Here is a 22,043-nt window from a genome sequence, read left to right as displayed (position 1 = left end):
TGGCGGAGTAATTAAGTGACCTCTGAACCACAAGGCCAGCCAACGTTAGAGGGCTGAGGTTTTAAACCTCACTGCTAAAAACAACGACATTTTGATCTGCTTACATATGACCTATAAAGACCTGCAGCACTGCAATACAGTACTGAAATCATCAATACCATTCTGTGATGATTTATGGTGGCTTTAGGACAACGGTGACTAAAGCTCTTAATGGTAAACATTCACCAGAAAGTGCTCTTCATTACGGCTGTTACTACTTCAGCTAGCCTGGACCTAATAAAAACAGAAATAAAAAGCAGATAACAGATTCATTAGATCACATTTAAGATTAATAATTAATAAGCCTCAGTCCAAATTTTCTGCGTCTGTGATAATTTATTGCGCTGTCAGACTTGTACTTTAAAACAAACGGCGCATCATTTCCTTCCAAGTGTACCAAGAACAAACATATTGAAGCTAAATTATGGCTGAGATTTCAAGAGGAAAATAAATCAGCTTAAAACTTGTTTGGAAAAGAAATAAATTGTTAAAGTATCTTCATCTGAGTGCTGAAGCTTTAGTGGAAATATACTGTTAAACCAGTTGTGAGGCTAACAGCAGCAATTCTGAGAAACCTCTTTCAATACTCACAGCAAACCTGCCATCCACGCTTTAATGTTATCATGTGAGGCACTATATAACACAGTGAAGTCCATAAAATCCTGTCATATGCCACCTTATTAATCCCACTTCTATATTTGCTTATAACAGTGTCTTGTATATTTTTAAAATGCAAATGTGTGTGTGTGTGTGTGTGTGTGTGTGTGTGTGTGTGTGTGTGTGTGTGTGTGTGTGTGTGTGTGTGTGTGTGCGTGTGCGTGTGCGTGTGTGTGTGTGTGTTTGTATTTGTGTTTGTGTGTGTGTTACACTGTCAAGCTCCTCCATGTGCCCTTTGCTCCTTGGCTGCAGGTATAAAGGGACCTCGGTGTGCGACAGTCACTCCTATTCTTTGTACATGTGCTGATAGTCAACACTATGGCCAGCAAACATAACTTCATCTTCACTGGATTTCTGATTTTCATTTCAGTGCAGTGGACTTTGTGTGTTCAAGGTAAGGACCTGTTACGTATCGATGCTGTTAGGTATTCACAGTAATCGAGGATATTGCTTTCAGATGACAACTCGTGTTCAAGGACAATGCAGAGACAGTGACAGACATTTAATGCACATATGATCTTATCAGCTTTAAAGTCGAGTAAGAGCAAAACGTCTGGTGACATGAAAATACTGTTAATCCCCTAGCAATGCTTTTGTTATTATTATCATTAGCATTTTAATGATCAGTCAAAGAGAAAATTAAACTAACTCGTTGAGGCTGAATTAAAATATGCTTTCTAGTAATATCCACTAGTTTATGTAATAAACCCATGTGTTTCAGACCCTTACTGTCACTACTTCAGCCCTTGATATTGCAATTGTCTGAATATTTGAAGTAGTATAAAGTATAAAGGTATTTGGCACCATTTCTTATAGATGGGATCAGATAGGTTTGACTAACGTAGGTGATGAAGTAATATTCTTCAGTAGCTGCTGTCAGCTATAGAAGCATTTTTTTTCCACTTAAACTTGAGATCACCTGAGAACATTTCAGCCACAAGTGTCATGTTTACCTAAGCAGCTGCATGAAGTTTTCAAATGCTCGCTTTGGAATAATTTGACCGAGTCTGTCAATTATTAGCTATCCTTAAATTAATCATATTAGCAATGCTAGTCATCAGTATAAGACGTCATTGCTGGAACGGGTTAGAAGTGGGAAATTTTTGGGGTAATGCATTTTCTTTGACATTTCTTTGACATGACATTTTAACATCTAGAATAGTGTGGATACAAACTGTTCATTGTGCAAGATCATAAAATCAACTTCTTGTTGCTTTTTTGTGTTTTAGTTTTTTGTCACTTTTTTTTGTTGCTGTATAATTTGTATCTTTATCCCATGAGAGTAATGTAATTTACTTTTAAATTAATTTTGCTTTTAATGTCAGTGATTCAACAATTGATGATTTTTTACTTTTATTCATTCAAAATAAAAGCATCACCTAGATGTCTCACGTATATTGGCCACTTCTGGTGGCGATTGGGACCATAATAGTGTCTTTTGTTGTGCTTACAGAGGAAGAGCTCCATGCTGACTACTGGAACATCAAAGGGAAGGAGGCCCTTTATACTGCCCTGAATCTCCAACCTAATGTGCACCAAGCCAAGAACATTATCCTCTTCCTGGGGGACGGTCAGTCTGAAAAAGGAACTTTCCAACCATTTATACAGTTTCTTTGAATTGTCAAGTATTTCCTCTTCTACCTCAGATCATTTATTCAGGTGAAAAGAGGCCAATGGAGCTTGAAAGTGCAAATCTCACCATCATGATGGTCACTGAGAAAGAATGAGGCTGCACTCTAAACCAAATCCACAACTTGACCCTGAAAATAATGGGTTTCTGAGTTAAGGGAGACCAACATTGACATGTGATCACCTTCTTGGAAACCAAGCATAACAAAAAGAACTGAGACTCCCACAGTCTGCACTGCATGTGTAGCCATTTCCTGGCGTATCCTTAAATGATCTGAACACCTGAAAAGGCCATCATCCATGACTGAAGTTTCAGAAATACTTTCAGAAAACATCCATTAATGGTCATATTCTTAACCTGAAGTTTGATTAAAAGTTGTGGTTTTGTACTTAAGTAAACATAAAACAGCTTTCCACTATAGTTATTGCAAGACACAAGAAGTTACGTTGTCCTGTCCTGAGTAAAGGAACTAGATAAACACAAATGCTCTGATATAGCTAAACCTCAGCCTTGACCACAGATGTCACACACAAATGATTAGATATGCCTGTTCATTTCCTGCGTTTCATGATCCAAGAGAAATTCCACAGTAGAAATCACAAATATATTGATTTATTATGGATTTATGGTTACAGCAGCCTCCACTCCTACCTGAGCACATGCTGACTGAAGCACAAGCAAGATTTTTATCAGTGTTTGGGACTGATCAGTAATTTTTAACAATCTCATAAATGGCATGTTAAATTGCAAGGCTATTGTTGTTAATGATCCTGTGGCAATACATTAGAATGGAGGAATTACTTATTTTAACTTTAACATGACCATTCAACAATGACCCCTAAGAAAATGTACATGTAGTTCCTTACACATATTTGTGTATGCTTTACCAAATCTGCTGTTTTCAGTGTAAACAATAAAGTCTGAAGGGAGAATAAGTTTGAAATACTGCAATGTTTGCATTTGCATCTTCTCCATTTGGGACTGTAGATAACTAGGAAGTCTTTCGCTGTGCTTCAGACTCTCACATCAGCTGAGCCTCATGAGGTTCACAAAGAACAATGGCAGCTCTGTATTTCTCTGGTTGATATTATCTTCTCAGGTGTGTTTCCACCTGCTTTCAGGTATGGGGGTACCAACAGTGACTGCTGCCCGGATCCTCAAAGGCCAGCTGGCAGGACATTCTGGAGAGGAGACCAGTCTGGTTATGGATACCTTCCCCCACTTGGCACTTTCAAAGGTCAGAACACTCTGATCCACACATTAGGCTGATTAGTAGAAAGTTTTTTGTAACTGTGAACAGATTACACACATGCCTTTATGGCTCTTAATTATTCTCAGCATAGTTTTATTGTACATATTAACTTTATAATCCTGCCAACACTGTGTGCCACAGTGTCGCTATCCAAAATGTTACTGTACACTGACATTTAGCAATTTGATTAGACATCAACATTAAAACATGGGAATAGACTCAAATGCTTTGCACAGCTGAAGCAGAGAGATGGCTGTTCAGATAGTTAAATATGATCTCACAAGGTTACATTTTCTGTCATAACATCTATGGGTTAGCAATCAAAAATAGTGTTATCAGTTTATCTTAGATTTGACTTTGTACTTGGCTTGTAACAGGTTACAGCAGTTTCTGAAGAATTCATAAAATGTCAATGATTTCTGAAATGAACTTAGTGTTCTAATGTGTGATAATGTGATATTGCCCTATAATTAGCTGGGTACACGATGGTGACCACAAATAGACAGGACCAGTTTGGACAAATAAAATAACTTTAGTTCAGGTTAGAGCTAGAGTTAATTCCTTCTACAAAAACTGCAACACAGATTTTGAATCTGCTTTCCTGCTCAATTCAAAAGTATTTGCGCAACAACCATATTGAACTTTTAACGTTGAATTAAGTATTTTTGATACCCTCAAGATTACAATTCTTGTGAGAGTTAAGCGTATTTGTTGATGAAGATGTCGTTATATTTGACTGTCACTCTGAGTCACAATAGATAACACCTGCTCAGTATTTGAGATAATACATATTGATGTGAACTTGTGCAACTGTATTTGGTCCTTGCAGACATACAACGTGGACCAGCAGATGCCAGACAGTGCTGGCACAGCAACAGCGTACTTATGTGGTGTGAAAGCCAACTACGGCACCCTAGGTGTCACCGCTGCCACCCCAAGGGGAAACTGTAGTGCCACCTTTGGGAACGAAGTCACATCTATTCTTTACCGTGCCAAGAAAGCAGGTATGTCACATATTTCAAACTGTCTGAAACAGATTGAGACAGTTGTTTGCAGTACATGTATGATATGAAACACTGTAAAAGGTTTCACAAGTTAGTTTGGCACTGAATATTTCACCACGTATATACTTTAGATCATTGGAGCCCTTGAAAATAGTGCAAAGACATAATTAAATATTGGCAAAAGCTAAAAACAAATTCTAAAACGGTGTTTTTTTATGAGACATTTGACATTACTGCCTGTTTTAAAAAATTACTAAAAAATACTAAATTAAAGGCTTACTTTAATTTTAGATCCGTGAAAGGAAGCACCTTCCCAGTATATTTGCTGCGGTGCTAAATCAAAGTTATATAAGTTCAACATTGAGTATCCAGAGATATGAAGGTAGCACACAAACAGCTTCAGGGCAAAGCTGACTCATCTCAATTGCACCAATTTATTCTGGCCATGTCAGAAAAATTCTACTTGGGACTTAGTCTTGCGACTAGATATTCCTCAGAACTGGAGCTATTTAAGTACAATGCACATGTGATGGAATTAAGATTCTGTGAAAGAAATAATCAGATAGTAGACAAAGTAGATACATCTTAAAGATCTGAAATGCTTTAGGGTGAAATATTTTCATTACAACAGACAAAATTGGCTTCACACATTTTTCACACTGCTAAGAAGTTTTCCCATCCAGTGACTTGCAAATTGTAACACGACATTAGTAAATTATATTCCCAAATGCCTGTTTGACTGAACAAAGACATCACACAAACATTGGAACCATAAAACAGCTATTTGCACAGAGAACATGGAATATACTGTGGCCAAACATTACAATGAAGCCAAACCTGGCTCTTCAGTCAGTCTGCATTTCATTGGCCAGAGGGGGCAATCTATCAAAATTACTATCTCAGAGAGAGAAGTACTGGATGTCAACACTAAATACAATGGCACCTGCTGGACTAAGTCATGACTACAGCTTTGTAAGTTTCCTCTGAAACTGTTCAAAATGTAGCTCGTATATAGACTATATATATCACAGAAACTGTAACTTCAAGCAGAATTGTACCATATAATCTGCTTTTTGTCCCTGCTATCCAAAAAGATGCACCATGAGATGAGTCTATTTTTTTCCTGAAGCCCTATGTGTGCTACATTTTTACATTTGGCTTTTCATCCTCCTAACTAGATAACATTTCTTTAGTACTTAACATCAAGTGTATATATCTATGTAAATGTGTCTTACACTCTCAACCAAAGTCTTGTTGACTTTTGTGAACCTTAGAGAGCTTAATCAAGCATTAGAAAATCTTGATTCTATGAATGACAAGAGTCTTGTGTTTTTTTAGGGAAATCAGTTGGAGTTGTGACGACAACTCGAGTGCAGCACGCCTCCCCAGCTGCAAACTACGCTCACTCTGCTGACCGAGGCTGGTACTGTGACTCTGACCTCCCCGCTGAGGCTGTCCAGAATGGCTGCCGTGACATTGCCTACCAGCTGATTCAGAACATAGAGATAGATGTAAGGCTCGATGTATTTCTGTAACAAAAAAATAAACAAAACAAAATCAGAGCAATCCAGGCTTAGTCTCTTTAGTCAGGAAACGTGATAAAGCATCTTGGAGAAGGTGTGAAAGGTCTTCAGCACTGAACAGTTTTTCTATATCCTGGAAGACAGAGAATCTCTTAAGTTAATTCTCAGCATAATCTTCTAAAAAAAAAAAAACTCATTCTGTAGATTTTTTTGAGAGATAAATGTTTCACACACACTTAGATGCACACTTAGACACTTAGATGAATAGTAGAGAAATCACGGTGGATACTGGAGTATAAACATATAGAAACTCTTCTCAAACCTCTAAATGCAGGTCATCCTTGGCGGAGGTCGTAAATATATGTTTCCCAAAACCATGCAAGACCCAGAGTATCCAACGGAGATGGGAAGCCGAGATGATGGACAAAACCTTGTTTTGGAGTGGACAACAAACAAAAAGGTAAATGCCATCTAATACAAGTGTACATATTGGTTTGGAGTATGTATAGAAATGGTATTGTCTCTTTAGCTTTGTGCATCTCTACATAAATTCTTTTTAATAATGCCTGTGCGTTTGTCATTATTCTTGACCGACAGAATGTTAAATATGTTTGGAGAAAGGCTGAATTTGATGCTGTCAATCCTGCAACAACAGACTTCCTCATGGGTAAGAAGAACTGTTCAATTACCATGATCTCAGAAGTGAATACTTAAACATGGTCTAGAGTTTGGCATATTTGATGCTGTATAGCTATACACTGGTCTACTGCATATCTATACCTACATACAGAGAGAAGTGAAACCTCTTGGTAACTGGATAAGGTTCTGCTACAATCATTTGTCAGTAAAACATCTAAGTTTGTGCCTAAATGACCAACTGAAATGCTACCTGGGCCTTGTTTAGTAGGATAGAATGCTTTGATTATTTTAAAGTGCCGGTTTAAGCAATAAAATGACATTTTTTCACAGAAAACTTCACATATTTTTTATATTGGCATTAGTTAGATGTGGAAATGGGCTGTAAATCCTTTCTGTATTTAGGTCTGTTTGAGCCAGGAGATTGCCGCTACGAGTTGGAACGCAACCCGTCTATGGATCCCTCCCTTGCAGAGATGACAGAGAAAGCAATTAAGATTCTCAGCAAGAACCCTAAGGGATTTTACCTCTTTGTGGAAGATAAGTATAAACTCTTTTACAAACAGTCCATTAAATGTCAAATCAAAGTTAAACATTTGATCTAAACCTCTGTATAATCAGTTAGCATACAATACAAACACTGATGATCCCTGTCATGCTCACATTGTACGTTGACTGTAAAGAGGAAGGAATACAGGAAATGCATGATCATTTCTTTGCTCACCTCATACTAAGATTTCAATACATGCAATGACTGTTTTGTATAATATGTAATATGTAAAAAAAAGAAAGAAAGAAAGAAAGAAAGAAAAAGAGCATACTCCAAACCAGTATATCTAAACTTACAAGTCCATTTCATGCAATTTTATTTTTTTGCAACCTAAGCTCATGAGAAATGGAGCAAATAGAATACGAATTAACTATTTAATCCTTGGTGAAATCTTCATATTTCAGAACCAACTGCAACAAAAGTACACACAATCTTCATTATTAAGACTCTATTTTGGATATCCATCTGTGTTTTTGAGGAGAAATTTGAGCTATTGTTGTAATAAGGTTTTACTTTGGGGCCCATCCTTTCTATGTAATCTCTCTAATTTTATTGTTTTTATTTATACATGAGAGTAAAAATTAAAACTTTAACTTAAAAACAATATAGTTCATGTAAGGTGATACAATTTTGAATTATTTAACATTTTTGTTATTTTGCACAGGGGTTTAATCAGTTTTGCATTACATTGTAAATGAGACTTATCCTCTTTTAGGGGTTTAGTAGTGATGCTGATTGTCACTGACTTTCTTTTGGATTTTAAGGGGGAGAATTGACCATGCTCATCATGCAGGGAAGGCCAAAAGTGCTATGTATGAAGCTATAGAGTTCGATAAGGCAATTGGAAAAGCAGCTGAACTCACCAGTGAACTGGACACTCTGACTGTAGTCACTGCTGACCATTCCCACGTGTTTGCTTTTGGAGGATATTCTGGCCGAGGAAACTCTGCTACAGGTAAAATATACTTAAGAAATAATGGCTATGAAAATGATAAGAGGTACACTGAGCTGAGAGATATTTTTGAGACAAAATTTGAATAACATCTGATGTTCTAAGTTTGAACATCCTGGATCAATTTGCCCTGTGATTTACAGGGGTGGCACGTGTTCTGGCTGAGGACAAGAAGCACTTCACCACTGCTCTGTATGGTAATGGACCAGGATACCAGATTGAAAATGGAACTCGTCCAGATATGAATGAATCAATTTCATGTAAGTGTACATTGATTAGCTTTCTAAAGAAGAAACTGTAATATAATAGCTCCATCTGGTGGTGTAATGGGACACATTGCACAGAAACAAAGATGTACTGAATGTAGCCGTTCACTGTCACAGAAACTGAGTTTGATGAGAAAAAAAAATGCTACACATTGATTTTGATATTTTAAAGGACATTGATGTAACCAGTTTTGATCATTTTCTGATAATGTCTGTGCATAAACATGATCTATTCCTTTAATTTACTCTAAAGACTGCCCAACTTATGACTGACCACTTAGAGTATACTGCAATAACAGAACAACAACAATAATACAAAATCTCTCCAGTAAATACATTATACACTTATTAAACTTATAATATTGTATAGTTGTTGCAGTCTGACTGTATTGGTTTTCATCATATTGTCAATCGTCCTTGTTGTTTTTTCATCTCCTTAACTGTAGTTTTGCAGTTTGTGTGTCTACGTGCCAGAAAACTCAGATTTAACTAACATAATGCTCCTCTGTCCTATTTTCCTTCAGCGGGTAATGACTACCTTCAGCAGGCTGCTGTCCCTCTTGATTCAGAGACCCACGGCTCAGATGACGTAGCCATCTTTGCTAAAGGTCCCATGTCACACCTTTTCCATGGGGTTCAGGAGCAGAGCTACATTGCACATGTCATGGCTTATGCTGGCTGTATAGAGCCCTACGTGGACTGCAAACTCCCTCCACCTAACCATGCTGGAGCAATGCACTCCAGCCTGCTGCTCCTTCTGCTGGGCCTCCTTCTCTTTGTCTTCTGCTCCATCTGAGCTGAATGATCTCGCTAACATTTTGGTTTAAAAATAAATTATTTTTTACACTGTTATATGTGAATGTAAGAGTTGTACAACTGTACAACCATCAGCCATCAGCTATTTTTCATAATTTGTGTTTGTTAAGGTAACCTTATTGTGAAAGCACATTGCTGTTATTATTGCATAGAGCCATGATTCTGAAGTTGTATTTAGCTTGTGTATATAAAAATATATGGTTGTAATTATTTTTGAAAATGTTTTAATACACTGGTGATTTCCTACAGGTATTATTCAAATACTAACATATGCTTTGCTTTACATAAAATTCATTTCCACTTAATAATACAAGTTATCGACAAGTTGTTAAATGTTGTAACCTGCCTTTAACTTTTAAGTCCTTCACATTTACACTTTTTTTGGTATTGTCTTCCAGGGGCTGTTGGCACAATCTTGTCCTAGACCTAGATCTTAGCACTTCTCCAACCTTTTTGAAATAGTGCCTTGCCAACTTTTTCGGGGCCTCGTTCAGATTTGCACATAGCTAAAACGTGTCTTGTACAAGAGTATTATTGTCATTTTTTTTCTTTCTTTCTTAATTATCACATTAACTGATTTATGTTTTATGTGACTTGGAGGTATGTTGCTCCTGAAACATAATGTAATACCAAATTCAATTAAAATATAAAACACAGACTGCATTGTGGGATAATCATTTTACCATATAAAGGAGTATTACAAACCACCTAGAACATTCGCACATATGAGATTTGAGCAGCACTTCATTTAGTGTTCTAAATGAGTGGGGAACACTACACATTTTTACTCACTTATGGTGTAAAGTGGCAACAAAAGTGAAACAAAATCAGTCTGTGTTAAGTACAGATTAGAAAACGCACTCCTCTGCCTCAATAAACGTGTCACCTGATTGGTGTGAAGTTGTCCAATCAGAGACAGCGGTAGGTGGGACTTCCGCCTTCTTTCTCCTCGGAGGGAAGTTTAACAAAACGTTACCGCAGCTTCATCGAAAAGTAGATTTCCGTGGATAAATAACGTTTTGTTTTTTTTAGCTGATTAAACTGCCAGCCTTCAAATATTTAGGACGCAAAATAAGTACTCTAAGAATTTATTATTTGCTAACTGTATAGAAATACGAATTTTAGTACGTGCACGTAATGATTAGGTTCTTGCAGTGTCTCAGTTGCTGTTAACTCCGTTAGCTAACGTTAGCATCGACTAAAAGTTATATGTAGCAGACGCAGCCATGAGTTAATTCTTTAAATGCATGACTAACATGTAGACAACTTATAAACAAGCAAGCCTGGCCATGGAGCGAAACACGAGGAAGCTGGAAAGTCAGCTGTGTAAAGCGGTGAACGATGGAGAACCCAGGTGATGTTCGGCCCTCTTTTCTCTTTGTTTTGCCCAGTTTCTGTCGATAAAGATGTACATGGTCTAGATATTTTAACTCCTTAAACAAACATTTCGAAGTTGTCCTTCTCCAAGGTTATGTTTAACGTGAACTCAATTCATTTTTTCCCAAAAAACTTGAACTATTTGGTTCAAAATCCACATACCTTAACTCTAACATGTTTTGACGTATGATGACTAGTGTTGAAGCTGAAACACTACACTTTAGCATCGCTTTGCAAGTATCCTGGGCTCTACCTGTGACTCCAGTTGCCCTTTAAGAAAGCACTGGGGTATGAGAGATAATGCCAATCATCAGAAGACCTATTAGTAATAGGTTATATATATATTAAACTTATAATACTCCCATGTTCTCTTAAATGCTATTATTTGGTTGTGTTTTAGAACTCCAAGGATTATGCGATCAAAAGAAAATCAATTATCTAGTTCAATAATCAAATCAACTTAAATCATAGTGCAAATAAAGTAAAAACACCAAGCATTCTCTGGATAGAAGGTGTTGTTTGTTTTACAGATTGTAAATTCCATTCATGTAAAATATTGATTGTGATTTCGGGTTACGTGCAGAGATTACTGGCTTGTGCTCTGCACAGTTTACACTAAAAGATCTTTGCCATTTGTTGATGTATTCTACAAACTGATAGTATGCTGAAAAATCTGTCAGACACTTGATTATAGCAGCTATAACAAAGCTATAGCTATAACAACTTGGTGAAGCCTGTAATGTTCCATGGTGCAGTATAGTATATAATTATAATATATATAATTTTTCCTCTTCAGTCTTTTAGTGTTAAACACAGATATGACAAATACAGCAGCAATTCATAATACAATATATACAGGAGATGTGCAGTTAGTTAAAGTGTCGCTTGGTTGTCTCAGAAAATAATAAATTGTTTTGTGCACAGAATTATTATATAAGTAGTCTTACCATTGTAATCTCACTGTTACATTATGTTAATTTTCATTTGGTCATTTTGTCATTCTCTTAATTGGAGTTCAGCAATGCTGTTTGTTATTGCACAGTTTGTGTCAGAATGTAACTGATATTGATGCCTTTACAGATTTGTTCAGCTGCTTCTTTCTGAAGGTGCAAAACCTGACCTGGTGGGTAGTAAAGGGGTGGCTGCGATACACTTGGCGGTTGGCAAAGAAACTGAGAAGAACACACGCTGCTTGAAAATGTTGCTGCAACATGGAGCAGACCCCAATATCAGGTACAGTAATAAACTCAGTGAAATGTGATATAACAATGTTGGCCTGAGGAATTCAAATGCAGATATTTATATTAAAATGTCATTTTAATCGTAATCACTTTGCATATTCTGGTATAACAGTAGGTGCAATGTAAAAGTTGGCCGGACTCTGCATTTCGGGTAATATTCACCGTGCAGCCACTAATAATAATAGTTTAATGTTGCCTTGTATTTCTTCCAGGTCATCAGAGGGCCTGACTCCTCTTCATGTTGCTGCACTGTGGGGATGTTATCAAAATCTCAAGCTGCTCTTAATAAATGGAGGGAACCCAAACATGAAGGATAATGTAAGAATTGCTCTTAACTATATTAACAATTTTCTATATTATAGGAATCAATTTTTACACAGCTAAGCAGGAAATCAGAAATCAATTTATAGTTAAACGTACTGATACATGCACATGAACATTGTACATGAATCTGTTAACAGAGATTATTAAGTTCTTTCAGTGTCCCTGTTTTACAGCTGAATCAATACAGAGGCTTAGATAATACTTGAGGTATTACAAGATATCTAGTAACATTTGACGTTGAATATGGTTTTCAGTTTGCTTTACTCCTGTTATCTTTTTGTCCATACAGGAGGGAAACACACCAGGGCAGCTTGCAGAGCAACAGGAAAATCAAAAATGTGCTCATCTTCTTCGGGAATACCAGACCAGCTCGGTGGACACAGAGGAGGAGCAGGAGGACTTACCTCAGTTTCAGTACTGTAAGATAATGTCTTTGAAAGCTCTGTCTTGTTGGAGATTACTTTAAAAATCTGCAGACCTTTAAAAATTAAGTTTGATTGTCAAATTTGTGTAATTTCTATTATTTCCATTATTTCCATTACTATTATAGTAATATACGTATATAGGTCAAATGTATGATATTGTACCTGTCCACCTGTAGATTTCCACATCATTGTCATTCCACAATTATTACACTGATCACAAACAAATATTATAAGTATTACTTTTTAAATCCTTGAAATGTTCCTAACCACACATATAGGCTGAATGCATTTTAAAGAATACTGAGCTACTATTGCTTTTGGATATTGTATATGTGTTAAGTAATGTGAGGAACCAAAGCAAGAAAAAACTTTATCAGTGCCTGCCATTAGTACCTGATTTACTACAACTGCCAGCGGCATTGACTGTTTTCCCTGTCAAATAGAAAAGAAACAAGGTGGATTATCTTCCAAACTGTCTGTCAGTGTATGAAGACTGGATCAGAAGGGTTACAGCTATATTCTTCCAGAATTTGGCTATCAGTGACAGTTTCTCACCTTTGTAGTAACTGTGGTAATTTATAGCCCTTTTTTTTCTCCACAGCTTTATATTCAGACCAGACAGACACGTCCAGCTATCCTGAATCAGACTACAGCTTCAGTTCCCACTCGTCGATGATAAGTGACTTTGGTGAAGCCCCATTGAGCAGCACAAGGCGCTCATCATTTTTCAACCTGTCTACCATTAATGGGAGACCAGATTGCAGAGGAATATCATATAACAGACTTTCTGGTCCCTCCATATTATCAAGCACTCGGATGTCTGCAGTAGGTCCTGCAGTTGGAATGTCGATTCTTAAAGAGGATGATTTATGTACAGATGATGGCTTCCTTACATCAAAAGCAAATGGACTTGCTGCCACAACTGGTGATATAATCTCTCCTTCCAGAAGAGACACTCCTCCAGCATTTACCTCCAAGCGAGCAAGTCGGAAGAGTGTGAGCTTCAGAGATGTAGATGAATATTTCCCAGTTTTCAGTCCTGAATCTCCTAAACAGCGTCCTACTGTGGATGGCAGCCAGTGCACCAGCACCTTGTCTTTTGACATGTCTGAGTACTCAGATTTCCTGGATTCAGAACGCATGGCCACTGTTTTACATCGGCAGGGTATTGATGTCACATCACCGGACCACGTTTATGTCTTCTGCAGAGAAAGCAGTGAGAGCACAAACGAGGATTTGGAGAAAACAGTCCTAAGTCACTGTGCTTTGGAAGAGAGTGATGATGAACAAGAGGAAGAAAATGTGAAAAAGGCTCAGTTGAACACACCTGAAGAGCAAGCACATTCTCATGTTGGCAGCAGTAGCAGTGGGACTAGTAGCAGTCATTATAGTAGCTGTGAAAGTGACCATTACACCAGCGCTCTGGATTTTTCCACACACCCCAGACATCTGTTACTCCCAGCAGTAGAAGAAGTTTCTGCTGGGACTGAATCTGATAAAGGGACTCAGATTTTTACAGTTTCAGATTCTGAATTCACAAGGCAAGAAGTGAATCCTCCAGCTGTTGAAACAGAACCCAAACCAGATTTAAAACATGAAACAATAGAGCCTTTACCAGCTATGGTTGACAAACTGACCTTATCTGAAATAAAACACCCAAACGATGAAGAAGCTTTTAGTGGTCCTATGGACATTTCAAGTAAAGGAGGCATCGCCAAGGCAGTGACAGACACCAGATCTTATGCAAATGAAGCATTAGAACAAAACTCTGATCTTTCATTCACTCCAAGCCCTTTTGTGACAGGGAGGACACGCTCAAGATTAAGTCGCTGCTCAATGAGAACAAGCAGAACCCCTGAAAGCCTCTTCATCACATCTTCTCTGTTTGAAGAGACCCTGCCCACACCAGTTCGAGCACGCCGCCAAACACCCAGGTCTCAGAGTAGCGAAGACTTTTACAACTCACCACACGCACCTTACTATCCACCATCCTATTCAGGGAGTAGCACAGGAGGAGACTCCCTGCCTGCTGATTGCCAGGATACACAGTCCAGCACTCTTAGAGCCAGCCCAAGTGTTAGCAGTAGCCAAGCTGACACACTCATCCTCTCGAAGAGTTTAACAGACTCTGCTGTTGAATCAGAGACTTTGTGTGACACTGTTTTAGTAGAGAAAAAACAAGATAATTCAGTTGATGCTTATGACAGAAACTTTGCAGAGATAATTCTTGCAATGCAAGAACAGAAAAGGGATGTTGCTGAAGGTGGGGACTTTCTGACTGACGATGTGACGAGTGCAGATGAGACAAATAAAAAAGGAAATGTGAATGATGCCCCTGATAAGGTAGAACTTTTAAAAAATCATGATGTCTGGATCACTGAGGACTGCAGCTCTCAGCCAGACTGTGCATCATCTTCATCAAGCTCCAGCTATTTTTCCCCAAGGAGGTCCAGGGAAGACTCTGACCTTCCTTGCACCCCGGGCACTGGATGCACCCCAAGGTACAGCATGAGCAGGCTGTCAAGCTGCAACAGGCCACAGCGCCTCGCTAACCTGTCTTACACCCCAGGAGGGCGTCCACTCATTCAGGACCTGGACGAACCGGTGGAGTACCTCTACACTGACACAGAACAGGGACACAAACTGATTGAGACTCATGTCCCGCCTACAGCAGACACTTCACTCAGCTCCAACATGAGTACTACAAGCAGTGAGGAGACCATCCTCTATGATTGGCGTTCCTTGCAGACTGGTATGAAGGGGAACAAAGGAAAAGAGAACCAGAAACCCCAGATTGTGGTACAGAAAGAGGAAAGTGGTGACGCTGAGGACAGATTGTTGCCAGAAACCAGTGGGATTACTGACAAGGACCTGAGATTGAGGTTAGTGGAGCTGGGAGAGAGTCCAGGTCCTATCAGCAGGCACACCAGGCCCACCTACCTTCGGAGGCTGCGTCACCTGTTACAGGAATCAAGCTACAAATCACAGGATGACCAGAAACAGACAGACCAGCCACAAACAGGTAATGCTTGTGCACTTTATTTGAAATTCTTGATTACTGAGCTAGCTTCAGCTATGATCTGGTCATGTTAGTATTTCTAAACTTGCAGTTTGGGTTGTGCACAGTTTTAAGGTAAGAGCATGTGTGTGCATGTGTTGAGAAGATAAAAATAGTGTTTTTTTTATATAGAAAATCCGTAAATGTGTTGTTATTTAAGTGACTGTGAAGTTGCAGCCTTTTGTGACTATAAAATCACTCCTATGGAGAAGCATGTAAATGGAAAATTAAACTCATTAGTTGGGATTGAAGCTCGCCATCATTTGGGTGATTGAGTCACTTTGTGGATGGATTAGATTAGAACCACCGAACAAATGAGACATATTGATACACTTATTGTCATTAAGCTTATCTTCACTGTCCCTGACACACTATGTCATTTTCTGTCCTACTTCACTTCTCCAGATTTCGAATATAGTCCAGAATTACGACGGGTGCTGCAAACGTTCGAGCTGCCTGGTTGCCAGGATGACGAGCAGGCTTTGTGTCAGCAGTTTGACCAACCAGATCAGAACAGGAAGTGGAGGGAAGGCGTCATCAAATCCAGCTTCAACTACCTGCTGCTGGACCCAAGGTGTTCAGTCTGTCACTGTGTTTTGTTTTGCTTTGCTCTCCTCTGCACAGTGTTGCCAGGTCTTCAAGAAAAGTAGTCACCGCCTGTTCCAACATTTGCCAAATGTGATGAGATAATTATCTTGTGACTTTGCATGAACGTTATTATGGTAATGTTAAAGTCATGCTGATTTGTCAGTGAAAGCTTTGAGAGCTCACTGAGATTGTTGAATGTTAGCAAGGGTTGTCAGATTTTACTTACAATCACCAAGTTGATCAAAAAGTTGAAAAGGCAAAACATTTCCTGAAATGAGAGCAATGTCTCAGTATTTATTTGTTTTCAACACACCCCTATAAACCTATATCATATCACTTATCAGGTAAACAGAACAAAAACTGAGCTGGAAAAACTGGTTCATTGGCTGATTTGAGTCTGAACTAAATGCAGCCAAATAATACATTTAAATACCTTTCATCTTCACTAAGTAATTAAACAGGTTTTTTTTTTCTTTTCTTTTAGAGTGACACAAAACCTCCCGTTCCGGAGTCACACCATGACTTCACAGGAATGTTTCCAGACTTTTATTCGTGCTATATTTTATGTTGGCAAAGGAAAACGCTCTCGCCCCTACAGTCACCTGTATGAGGCTTTAGAGTACTATACAGGAGAAAAAACGTGCAAGGTAGGGCAGCATACACAGGTCAGTCCTAATTTATTAAGTTTAAGTAAACTTCAAATACATATATAAGTCCAACTTTTGATTCTCTTTGACAGAGACTGTGTCCCAAAGTGCAGCACATCCTTCAGGTGTGGAAAGCAGAGAAGGGCGTCATCTCTCTGCATTGTTTCCAGAATGTTATTCCAGTGGAAGCTTACACAAGAGAGGCCTGCATGGTGGAGGCCATCGGTGAGTACAAGGAAGGTGAAACTCATCAGATGATATCAGTGTTGTATCAGCGATGTAAATCCACAGGACAACTCATGTTTAAATATCCAGTCCTCATCTACTCCTTATCAGAATCTTACATCACCCTGTCAGATATCAGATACGCACACTACCACCACCTGCCTAGATTCCCCCATATGCCACAAAAACAGCTCTCACCTGTTGGGGTATGAACATAAAATGTTTTTGGGGTGCGTCGTCTGGCACATGTCAGTTGATTCTCTGGGTTCTTTGGGTTGGGGAGTGAAGCCTCCATGGATGGCGCTTGTTCTGGTATATTTTGTGGTACTTGATCGGATTAGGATCTTGGAAGCTTAGAGACCAGGTCAATACCTCGGGATCTGTGTCGAGTTTTTGAGGCATCTTGGAGTGTATTGTCCTTCTTGCTGAGGCCGCTGCCTTTGGGACATGTGCTTGGCCTGCAACAATGGTAGTGGGCAGTACGTGTCAAAATAACATCCACATGAATACCAGGTCCCAGGGTTACCCAGCAGAATGTTAAATTGTAATAAGATGATCAATGTTTTTCACTACACCTGTCACCTTCTCCTAACCATGATATGATAGTTGGAAGTAGAAGCCGAGAAAGGCCAACCAAAGACGTAATTCTTACTTCATCTAAACTTACTTAAAACTCTTACATTGAAACAATTAGATGAGAAAAAATATGGGATAATAACACGATTGTGAAGTGCTTAGCATTTTTCAAACTCTGTTGAACACACAAGCACAATGCTAGTCTTACACTTGCCAGTTACTAATAAATTCCCCAATTGTCCCAGGGCTGAAGATGCTCACCAATCAGAAGCGAGGGGATTTCTATGGGCTCGTGTCCAACTGGCAGGTGAAGAGGAAACGGGAGCTTGGCATCCACCTGCTGTACCGGGCCATGCAGATCTTCCTGGCTGAGGGTGAAAGACAGCTCAGACCAGCAGACATCAGACAGTAGAGACACCCACTGGAGGGATGTATGAACAGTAGTAAAACACCAACACAGAGGGAAAAAATACCACTACTTTACAAAGAAATCCTTTGTTGGTCAAACGCTGGGTGACGTTTATAACATCAACTGTTGTCTTGCATTTAATGATCTTCCTACTACAAATGAACTCTGTTCTCAGCAATATACACTTTTTCAACTATGATAATAGGACTTGACTATACAATAGAATACTTAAAATCTATATATCAAAATTGCAACCACAGAACTTTCAGAAGTCAAGAGAAATAAGCATTATTTTCACAAAAGCATATTTCCCACTGGGTCACTTAGGGCAAGGTTGTGCTACTGACTTTTTCAATTTGATCTACTTCCCAGCTCTGGTGCATTTCAGCTTAATCAGATTGCTGGTGTCACATCACACATAATCCGTTCATCATATCTTAAGAAATATTTTCCAAAGAAGCTAGGAGAGTAGTACAAATGAAAGAAGCTTGGCAGTCACTAAGCTTACTTTTGTATTGTAAAAAAAAAATTATGAATTTTTTCGAGGTCGGTTACTAACATGATAGGTGTCAGTGAAACTGAGTGTAAAATGTGATAGAATTTGTTTACATGGCTGGATTTCCATTTCATTTACTGTGTGATTTTGTTTTCGTTAAAAAAAAAAAAAAAAAGACATGACATGATGATATAATTGTGCCCAGTAGTAACTGTATATATGTAATTCTTGTCAAGTGTCAGTTTAATTAGAAGTAGAAGCAAGATGTTTTAGTTTATAGAAGGTATATATCAGCACTTCAGATGATAAAATCAGGAGACTTTCTGACTCAGTAGTGGAAAGTTTTGGTAGTTTGTGGTATTTACACCATTTTATGTTCTAGTATGCAACATATATAGACTGGATGCTATATCACTGGGAGTTACAACTGTTGTTTTGTGTTATAATCGCCGTAATTTTATTAGCTTGTGAAATATATGAAAAATGGAGAGACAGTGGTCAAAGTAATCACAAATTGAAGTCACTTTGTTTCAAAATGTCATCTCATTGTCTACATATCAATGAGCAGGGCCGTTAGTTTTAAAAGCGTTCATCATCATCTCAGGGCTTTAACAGTTGGTGAGACGTCTTGAAGCTGCATGTGTTTTTTTAATTTAGATTTTTTTTTTATATTACAGTAAGACATCAATACTAACAATTGCAAAAAGTAATCTGTATTTTCAAAAAGATATGTAGTCATTTACAGCCTGATCCTCAGGTTTAAAATCCAGGCATAAGATTGTCATATAGGGAAGTAAAACACTGTAAAGCATGAAATTTTAACTATGATATTAGTTGTAAGAAAATAATGACCTATCTCAACAAAGCTCTAAAGCTAAAGAACTTCAAACATTTAATAGGAAACAGCAGATGTGGTGACCATTTCTCAGCTTTCAGATTGTTATTTTAAAAATAAAGCCACTTGGCTGTAATCTATATTTTTGACTGCTTTTTAATGTCATTTGCAATAATGCACTTATGATTTTTTAATACATTTATTGGCGTTTCCATCTTTTATTGTGTGAGTGTACTAACTACTACTGCTGTGTTATCTGCTCCCCTTTTGCATTTATGTAAATGTAATAAAAACATGGCATGAGTACTACAAGCAGTGAGGAGACCATCCTCTATGATTGCAGACTGGTATGAAGGGGAACAAAGGAAAAGAGAACCAGAAACCCCAGATTGTGGTACAGAAAGAGGAAAGTGGTGACGCTGAGGACAGATTGTTGCCAGAAACCAGTGGGATTACTGACAAGGAGCTGAGATTGAGGTTAGTGGAGCTGGGAGAGAGTCCAGGTCCTATCAGCAGGCACACCAGGCCCACCTACCTTCGGAGGCTGCGTCATCTGTTACAGGAATCAAGCTACAAATCACAGGATGACCAGAAACAGACAGACCAGCCACAAACAGGTAATGCTTGTGCACTTTATTTGAAATTCTTGATTACTGAGCTAGCTTCAGCTATGATCTGGTCATGTTAGTATTTCTAAACTTGCGGTTTGGGTTGTGAGCAGTTTTAAGGTAAGAGCATGTGTGTGCATGTGTTGAGAAGATAAAAATAGTGTTTTTTTTATATAGAAAATCCGTAAATGTGTTGTTATTTAAGTGACTGTGAAGTTGCAGCCTTTTGTGACTATAAAATCACTCCTATGGAGAAGCATGTAAATGGAAAATTAAACTCATTAGTTGGGATTGAAGCTCGCCATCATTTGGGTGATTGAGTCACTTTGTGGATGGATTAGATTAGAACCACCGAACAAATGAGACATATTGATACACTTATTGTCATTAAGCTTATCTTCACTGTCCCTGACACACTATGTCATTTTCTGTCCTACTTCACTTCTCCAGATTTCGAATATAGTCCAGAATTACGACGGGTGCTGCAAACGTTCGAGCTGCCTGGTTGCCAGGATGACGAGCAGGCTTTGTGTCAGCAGTTTGACCAACCAGATCAGAACAGGAAGTGGAGGGAAGGCGTCATCAAATCCAGCTTCAACTACCTGCTGCTGGACCCAAGGTGTTCAGTCTGTCACTGTGTTTTGTTTTGCTTTGCTCTCCTCTGCACAGTGTTGCCAGGTCTTCAAGAAAAGTAGTCACCGCCTGTTCCAACATTTGCCAAATGTGATGAGATAATTATCTTGTGACTTTGCATGAACGTTATTATGGTAATGTTAAAGTCATGCTGATTTGTCAGTGAAAGCTTTGAGAGCTCACTGAGATTGTTGAATGTTAGCAAGGGTTGTCAGATTTTACTTACAATCACCAAGTTGATCAAAAAGCTGAAAAGGCAAAACATTTCCTGAAATGAGAGCAATGTCTCAGTATTTATTTGTTTTCAACACACCCCTATAAACCTATATCATATCACTTATCAGGTAAACAGAACAAAAACTGAGCTGGAAAAACTGGTTCATTGGCTGATTTGAGTCTGAACTAAATGCAGCCAAATAATACATTTAAATACCTTTCATCTTCACTAAGTAATTAAACAGGTTTTTTTTTCTTTTCTTTTAGAGTGACAGAAAACCTCCCGTTCCGGAGTCACACCATGACTTCACAGGAATGTTTCCAGACTTTTATTCGTGCTATATTTTATGTTGGCAAAGGAAAACGCTCTCACCCCTACAGTCACCTGTATGAGGCTTTAGAGTACTATAAAGGAGAAAAAACGTGCAAGGTAGGGCAGCATACACAGGTCAGTCCTAATTTATTAAGTTTAAGTAAACTTCAAACACATATATAAGTCCAACTTTTGATTCTCTTTGACAGAGACTGTGTCCCAAAGTGCAGCACATCCTTCAGGTGTGGAAAGCAGAGAAGGGCGTCATCTCTCTGCATTGTTTCCAGAATGTTATTCCAGTGGAAGCTTACACAAGAGAGGCCTGCATGGTGGAGGCCATCGGTGAGTACAAGGAAGGTGAAACTCATCAGATGATATCAGTGTTGTATCAGCGATGTGAATCCACAGGACAACTCATGTTTAAATATCCAGTCCCCCTTTTTTGCATTTATGTAAATAGTGTAAATGGTGGGATTTCATTTGTCGTTCTCTGTGCCATGTTGATTGGTGTCCCTCTAGTGGACAGAGGAAGTCTTTAATTTTGTTCTTCGATGCAGAGCTTTTCTCTACATACAGTATCTGGTCCTTACCCACTACATATTTTTTGAAACGAGTGTTTTGTGTTACAATTTGAGGCAATTATTTCATGGTGACCTATATTTTGTGTTCAAGTCAAATACTGCTATTTCACAAAAACACACAACTGATTTTCACAACCATAAGTTTATTTTAGTTCTAATCACTGAG

General features: G+C 38.4%; 3 protein-coding genes across 3 annotated transcripts; all 3 read left to right on the top strand.

Annotated features, from left to right (window-relative positions):
- The first annotated feature begins 957 nt into the window (after nucleotides 1-957).
- On the top strand, nucleotides 958-9,983 carry LOC111574891 (alkaline phosphatase-like). Its single transcript, XM_023279712.3, has 11 exons — nucleotides 958-1,090; nucleotides 2,150-2,266; nucleotides 3,448-3,563; nucleotides 4,408-4,582; nucleotides 5,921-6,093; nucleotides 6,440-6,565; nucleotides 6,703-6,772; nucleotides 7,147-7,281; nucleotides 8,055-8,246; nucleotides 8,387-8,503; nucleotides 9,034-9,983. The coding sequence occupies exons 1-11, from the start codon at nucleotides 1,015-1,017 to the stop codon at nucleotides 9,303-9,305; spliced, it is 1,569 nt and encodes a 522-aa protein (XP_023135480.2). The 5' UTR covers nucleotides 958-1,014; the 3' UTR covers nucleotides 9,306-9,983.
- Nucleotides 9,984-10,275: 292 nt separating this feature from the next.
- On the top strand, nucleotides 10,276-19,668 carry LOC111574894 (uncharacterized). Its single transcript, XM_023279714.3, has 9 exons — nucleotides 10,276-10,679; nucleotides 11,783-11,935; nucleotides 12,156-12,261; nucleotides 12,557-12,686; nucleotides 13,294-15,714; nucleotides 16,156-16,324; nucleotides 16,823-16,985; nucleotides 17,078-17,210; nucleotides 18,032-19,668. Exons 1-9 carry the CDS (start codon nucleotides 10,615-10,617, stop codon nucleotides 18,196-18,198), a joined length of 3,507 nt encoding a protein of 1,168 aa, XP_023135482.2. The 5' UTR covers nucleotides 10,276-10,614; the 3' UTR covers nucleotides 18,199-19,668.
- A 192-nt stretch (nucleotides 19,669-19,860) lies between these two features.
- Nucleotides 19,861-21,835, top strand: LOC129347752 (ankyrin repeat and LEM domain-containing protein 1-like). The gene is made up of 4 exons (XM_055005756.1): nucleotides 19,861-20,143; nucleotides 20,585-20,755; nucleotides 21,253-21,413; nucleotides 21,506-21,835. Exons 1-4 carry the CDS (start codon nucleotides 19,876-19,878, stop codon nucleotides 21,833-21,835), a joined length of 930 nt encoding a protein of 309 aa, XP_054861731.1. The 5' UTR covers nucleotides 19,861-19,875.
- Nucleotides 21,836-22,043: the final 208 nt, after the last annotated feature.

Source organism: Amphiprion ocellaris, chromosome 2 (genome assembly GCF_022539595.1).
Source record: "Amphiprion ocellaris isolate individual 3 ecotype Okinawa chromosome 2, ASM2253959v1, whole genome shotgun sequence".
Classification (NCBI taxonomy): Eukaryota; Metazoa; Chordata; class Actinopteri; family Pomacentridae; genus Amphiprion; species Amphiprion ocellaris.
This window is presented reverse-complemented; position numbering and strand designations above follow the sequence as displayed.

What these genes read in the sequence shown, in the direction of transcription:
- LOC111574891 (XM_023279712.3), top strand. Translation starts at nt 1,015, where the DNA reads ATGGCCAGCAAACATAACTTCATCTTCACTGGATTTCTGATTTTCATT. An exon ending in AACAACAGACTTCCTCATGG is followed by an intron (nt 6,773 to 7,146) that starts GTAAGAAGAACT and finishes TTCTGTATTTAG; the next exon opens with GTCTGTTTGAGCCAGGAGAT. An exon ending in ATTTTACCTCTTTGTGGAAG is followed by an intron (nt 7,282 to 8,054) that starts ATAAGTATAAAC and finishes TTTGGATTTTAA; the next exon opens with GGGGGAGAATTGACCATGCT.
- LOC111574894 (XM_023279714.3), top strand. Translation starts at nt 10,615, where the DNA reads ATGGAGCGAAACACGAGGAAGCTGGAAAGTCAGCTGTGTAAAGCGGTG. An exon ending in TACCTGCTGCTGGACCCAAG is followed by an intron (nt 16,325 to 16,822) that starts GTGTTCAGTCTG and finishes CTTTTCTTTTAG; the next exon opens with AGTGACACAAAACCTCCCGT. An exon ending in CTGCATGGTGGAGGCCATCG is followed by an intron (nt 17,211 to 18,031) that starts GTGAGTACAAGG and finishes CAATTGTCCCAG; the next exon opens with GGCTGAAGATGCTCACCAAT.
- LOC129347752 (XM_055005756.1), top strand. Translation starts at nt 19,876, where the DNA reads ATGAAGGGGAACAAAGGAAAAGAGAACCAGAAACCCCAGATTGTGGTA. An exon ending in GACAGACCAGCCACAAACAG is followed by an intron (nt 20,144 to 20,584) that starts GTAATGCTTGTG and finishes TCACTTCTCCAG; the next exon opens with ATTTCGAATATAGTCCAGAA. An exon ending in AAGGAGAAAAAACGTGCAAG is followed by an intron (nt 21,414 to 21,505) that starts GTAGGGCAGCAT and finishes TCTCTTTGACAG; the next exon opens with AGACTGTGTCCCAAAGTGCA.